Source organism: Haliotis asinina, chromosome 15 (assembly GCF_037392515.1).
Source record: "Haliotis asinina isolate JCU_RB_2024 chromosome 15, JCU_Hal_asi_v2, whole genome shotgun sequence".
NCBI lineage: Eukaryota > Metazoa > Mollusca > Gastropoda > Lepetellida > Haliotidae > Haliotis > Haliotis asinina.
In genome coordinates, this window is record NC_090294.1 from 22,315,490 (window position 1) to 22,321,709 (window position 6,220).

General features: G+C 41.2%; 1 protein-coding gene across 3 annotated transcripts in view; it reads right to left on the minus strand.

Moving 5' to 3' along the window:
• LOC137266175 (uncharacterized) overlaps nt 1-4,690 on the minus strand; it is a 7,316-nt gene extending 2,626 nt beyond the window's left edge. Inside the window, exons 1-2 of one of the 3 annotated variants that reach the window (XM_067801661.1) lie at nt 4,445-4,690; nt 298-2,010 (exon numbers count right to left, since the gene is read on the minus strand). In XM_067801661.1, coding sequence (XP_067657762.1) covers nt 895-2,010 — 1,116 coding nt within the window. In that variant the 5' untranslated portion in view covers nt 4,445-4,690 and the 3' untranslated portion in view covers nt 298-894. Of the gene's footprint in view, nt 1-297; nt 2,011-4,444 lie in introns of those variants that run through there. The other 2 variants (XM_067801662.1, XR_010954967.1) reach the window with 2 other exon arrangements.
• Nucleotides 4,691-6,220: the final 1,530 nt, after the last annotated feature.

Consider the following 6,220-nt stretch of genomic DNA (forward strand, 5'->3'; position numbering starts at 1 on the left):
ATTTTGGAAATAATCGGAAACGTTTAAAAACTGAACAAAAAAAAATTCTGTATAGAAATGTTGTTATAGAAAATAAGAATCACTTGAAAGTATAGACAAATATAAAGGATTCGTACTCATTCGTACAGTGAGTGACTTTACGCCGCTTCAAGCAATACTCTAGCATTACTCTAGCCCACAAATGGGCTTCACACATCGTACCAGTGTGAGGAATCGAGCGCCTGCCATGGGCGTGATGGCGAACCCTTTGGCCACGAGGCTAACCCGCCGGTCATTCGTTAATTTTGTAAACAAACATTTCATTTACTTGTTTTATTAACGTGTTTTTTGACACATTGACTAATTTTAAAATTACATGACGTCATTCTGTAACTCGACGATTAAGTAATTTATATCACAATACGCTATGATCAAGACATCGATATAACACGTGTATTTCAGGTAATATAATCCTCGCCGATGTTAACTACGTGTAATGAGAAACTATTTTATCTATAATAAGAGAGAGACGCTACAGTATTTGTTTCTACCGCATCGCCCCTTCCTCTCTCTGACAACAAAACAGCAGGGGCGTAGCTGTTATAGAATATAGCCCCACATGATATTTCTAAAAACACTATCTCAATGAGTAGTATACGCGATGGCGGAAAGGGACCAGATCCTTCACAAGGGCTGAATTTAACGGGACCACGTCCTTATCAAAGGCCTAATTTTCAAATTTACAAGAATGTCATTTTCGCTAAGGCAAAGCGAAAAAAAACCAAGCAAATTGCAGCAAAATACAAGCAATTTACTCAATGTAAAGCTTTGTAACCTTTCGTGCTTACACGAAAAACTGGCTTGCTGCGTGTCTGAAACTACCCACATATCAAACCAACACAGCAATAAAAACGTTTATTTGGTGAAACGTTCGCATGCCTTCCACAGTTCACAATTCATCAGTCTGTTGAGCCACTCATCCCGAGACATGGTGCTGATCTGACCATCTGTAATGGTATAGGCTTCAGGCCCCTGTTTGTCATGGAAAACAATACCATCGAAGCTGTTGATGACGACTTGGAGTACATACAGTGGTCCCTGTTCATCAACACAGTGTACCAACACATCTACAAGATCACGAGGGGGTTCGTGAAACGCCTTGTCTCCAGCACTGAGCACTACTATCTCGGATCGTGTTTTCTCGTACAGGCTGTTTGTCAGTTGGTCAATGTCCACCAGAGGATTAAAGCCTGTTGCTTTCCGTATCTTCGTTTTGTATTGGTCAGTTTTATGACTTGATTCTGCGACACCAACATAAACCGAGCCACCTTCTGGCAGTTTAGACATTGAACTGATATTGTCTTTCAGTTTAAGATCATTCCACATATAGTCTGTTATGTCGTCAACGGACACGGGTTTTTTGGTGCGTTGATGTTGAGTGAACGATTTGAGTTCAATTGCTCTGTTTTCAAACAAAGGTATGGAATCGGGGACACGGGTCACATGCTGTCTCTGTAACGTTCGTAAGTGGGAGTACTTGTCTGTATTGCCTCTTAACAAAATATTAACAATATTTAGAAAGGATGGTCTCTCATTTTCGAAGTCATTACGTATTTTAGTATTGAAATTCAACGTTGATACACATTTTGTTTTCGCGATCGTATATACAAGAAAGTCAGTTTCCCTTTCAAACTTATGAATGTCGGACAACCATGAACGGGAAAAGCAATCTGTGAATAAGGACCCATCCTCAATGAGCTCTCCAAGTCGTTTCCCAATCGCTTCATCAAATATCTCGAGGTCTCTATCCCAGGCCTCTTGACCTTCAACATGTACCAGGAGAATACCGCCTGATGCATTCCTAAGAGCAGTTGCCCTTTTAGCAACTTTCTTCAGAAGATTTACTTTCTCTTTGCTCTTCCTTCCAATAAGAACAGATCTGCTAGTATGAAGCACAATGACGTACGGCTCACTTGATGCCTCAGCGAAGGAACATTTTACACGTCTGCAACAAGGACATTCACGGTCCATCTGAAAGTTACAAGGCAATAAACATGTTCATTGTTTTATAGCTCAGTACATACTCCGTGGATGGTGAAGAACTGAGGCATGCGATTGTCCTGTTCAACTTTAGTTCTTCCAAGGCAGAGAGTTTTAACGCCAGAAATGTACAATTCGAATCTTGGTTCGAACCTGTACTCGCGTCCAAGATAATATGCATGGTATATGTTCCGAGAAATCCCCACAAGTACCCTGGACGCATCTACGGCTCTGCCGGGTAATATCATCACCTCCCTTCGTTGGCTCCACATTCTGACAGTAGCCATTGAGCTATGCCACCGTTACAACCGAGCTTGCTAGTGTCAACAAAGCCATCGCAGCCTCGAAGGTTTGTCCGCAGTGCGACTCATACAGCAAATCATACAGACAAATTGGTCTAAAACTTAAAAACATATGCACGAATTCCTTCTGCGTCTACGAGTACCTCTGCATAAACTGATTTACCAATTTTAATCGGTTACATACTTTATGAAGCGAAAATAAGGTGTGATTGGTAGCCTCAACTTCCCAGCGTAGACACCTGATTGGATAAAGAGGTTATAAAACCATATGGCCGAGATGTAGGTGCACCCAGGGCACAGTGGATACTTATCGAAACGTGTACCCTGGAGATTATCGGGGATGCTGTACTAAAAACTGTTTGGCTTTCCATCCACAAAGCCTGATATGGCATGATATGTGGCATACTGTTCAAAACAAACTCACCCACTATCGTTTACATGGAAGGTACTACTATCTGAAACGCCAGACAATGAAAGGCGGTACTGCCAACCATCATTGGAGTGAGTGAGTGAGTTTAGTTTTAAGCCACACTCAGCAATATTCCAGCTATATGGCGGTGGTTTGCAAATAATCGAGTCTGGACCAGACAATCCAGTGATCAACAACACGAGTATCGATCTGCGCAATTGGGAACCGATGACATGTGTCAACCAAGTCAGCGAGCCTGACCACCCGATCCCGTTAATCGGCTCTTACGACAAGCATAGTCGCCTTTTATGGCAAGCATGGGTTACTGAAGGCCTATTCTACCCCGGGTATATGTCTTGGAGGAGGTCTTGCTTGAGGAGCATAGTATGGGGAAAACAGATATTTCAGCACGCATTTGAGGAGCTGAAGAAACAAAATTCAAAATGTCAGTATACATTGCAACAACTAATAGTGTGTATACTTTACATTAAATACATATAATATATCAAGCACACTGCGGCATGCTTAACAGAAGTATTTTCTTTCAATTGGAAACTGCTGGGAAATAAATCCAGTATGAATGCTGCAATAAGTATTAGTCAATGTAATGATACTTGGATGTCGGGTCAGTCTTACACTCCTACATTTCTTTGAAATTCTGAGAAAAATGTAATGAATACTACTACTTATTTACATAATTAGGAATTAATACATTATCCCCAGGAGACTCAGTTCATTTGTAGACAAATGTAACAGTTCATACTCAAAAATCTCGTATTGCACAAAATACTTGGATGAAACTTGAAGTGTCCATAAAATACCTCAACACATTGAAGAGTTAATCGTTGTTAGCGGGGCCATGGGTGGGGAGTGTGGTTAGGGTTGTAAGTCTATGAACAGGTTACTATAACAGAAAACCCAACCATATAATGTATGGAAATGTATGACACACGTTGGGTTATACAGAGTCTACGAGGTAGAACTGAAACACTTGAACATCTCTAAACAGGCCACATATAAGCGAAATACCTAAGATCTATAAAAGGCTGTCACGTGTCTACACTTACAGGAATGTAAAACACACGGTAGGTTATATACAGTATAGGTGGAACTAAAATACTTCAACATCTTCTCATGATTCAGCTCTGCCACAGAAAATGGTTAGTAGGGAGATAAAGTAATATGTTATCAAGTAACAGCCTTGTGATTTGTTATCCAGTGTTGGTAATCACAATTCTGTGGTTGGATTATTCATTTGAATCATTCGTCTCTTCATCGTGAATATATATGTGTCCTTTTTACCTCGTGTTAAAGCTTGAGATATGCGGAAGTTCCGTGATCTGTTGTTCGCTGTTATTCAGTCCCAGTTCGGACATAAATAGTCTTTAGTCTATTGCGATGTTATCTATAAGCGACACTATCCTTTAAGCTAGTCTATACCACTGGGCTGGTGTATCACTGAGTGTAGCTAGGGTAACCTGTACATGTATTGTGTACATGAAATGTGTATATGTATTGTTGCTATATGGTAATAACACGGGGTGGATTGTTAATAAGGAAGTGACGTCACATAAGGGGACACTCCTTGGGATAAATTGGGCTTCTTTCACACTGGAATGAGAGGAATGCTACCTGTTACATGACAACTGTTGCTTTCTAGAGACATTTAACATTTAACAATGTTCCGGACCAAATGCGACACACTAACACCTACCCTGTTATCAAATTACATGGAGAGAACAGCAGCTGATCACAGTAGCCACACTCGATCACTTAGTCGAAAATGAAACTTGAGACTTGAATCTTGTGGGAATATTCATCACATCGATATCTGTATGCTGATTATATGTGTCATTCCGATTTCCCACATACCTCAACATGTGTTGGTACCGCGAATAGTAAATGACTCAGACACGCCGATACCAGGAAGTAAACACTCGACGCGAAACTGCCTTGAGTTACCTCCCTTTCCTCTCTAAGCGAGTATCCCGTCACTGTCCGGAAACAAATGGATTTCACGTTAAATAGAAATAGCCACACATAAATCTAAGATACAATCCCCATACAACTCGCATTGCAAAGATACCTACCCGGCACACTTTTCATGTCAAATCACGGCGTGTGTTGCTATTCCTTGCCGTTACGGTTCTATTGAAAAAGGTATGCATTTTATCCGTGTTTTCAGTTTACAGAGTATGTTTATTCCACAGCTATATTCATGTTTCTTTCATTATATTATCCATTTTAACTGAGTGAGATGCTGTCTCACTCGATTAACAGCTAAAGGATAAATTCCTTTTATCATATAAAAGTGTTATAAACGCGATAAATCAATACACTAAACCTGGTCTCATGATCAATATGCAGATGAGACCTCGTGGTAGGGACTGTTTTCGGCACCGTACATCGACGCAATGTCTACTTCGTCATAATGCAGGTCATGATCCGGGTTAGAATTGTTCTTCTTGCTCGTGCAACCCATGCTCGTCGTACGAAGCGGATAATGGGATCGGGTAGTCAGGCCAGCTGACTTGGTTGAGACATATCCCATTTACGCAGATCGATGCTCATGCTGTTGATCACTGGATTGTGTATGGTTAAGACTCAACAGCTGGGAGTGCGTCGTTGAAAAGCAAACAGTCAGACAAAATAACCTTCGTCATTGTACTAATACTAGGGCTAGAGAACGGATTCTTAAATTACAGTGGAGGCGGTGGGTTGGCATGACAGTTAAAGCATTCGCTCGTCACGCCGAAGGAACGGGTTTGATTTCCTACATGGGCACATTATGTGAAGTCAATATCTGATGTCCCCGCCGTGACATTGCGTGAATGTTGCTGAAAGCGGCGTAAAACCCCAATTCACTCCAATTAAAAATCTAACATTGTATTCAACACTGTATCTTTAAACAAAACCTATCAATTGTAAAGAATTTTTAAAGATGACATGAGACAATGAAGGCGTCAAATGTTTATGAAGGTTAAATCACTGAAGGCCTTTGTAATTAGTGGGCAGGTTGAAAACAATCTAAACACGACACACCAGTCACTAAATTTATGTTCGATAAGTGCCCTATTTAGAATGGTACTAAATGTCACCTTGTTCCTTGGTAGGTGAACGGCTGACTTCAGTACGCATGTGTTTAGGAAAGGGTGACAAATGATAGTTGGCGTTCGTATTTCGCTCATCTATGTCCGTCTGTCAGCGCTGTTGACGTGATAGAGAGTTATACCTGTTGGGGTTCGTATTTCGCTCACCTATGTCCGTCTGTCAGCGCTGTTGACGTGATAGAGAGTTATACCTAAGTCCACGAGTCAGAGGCCTGCGTCACTGTAGGCTTTCCAACATTAGGCTGGCACTGGTGAGCTGGTATCACTGGAATACCCTATGCACCATCAAACCAAGATCACTCACACAGCATGATAATATTCTGAAATAAACACGCACACGCACACGCACACGCACATAAGCACACACATCCATTCTCCTT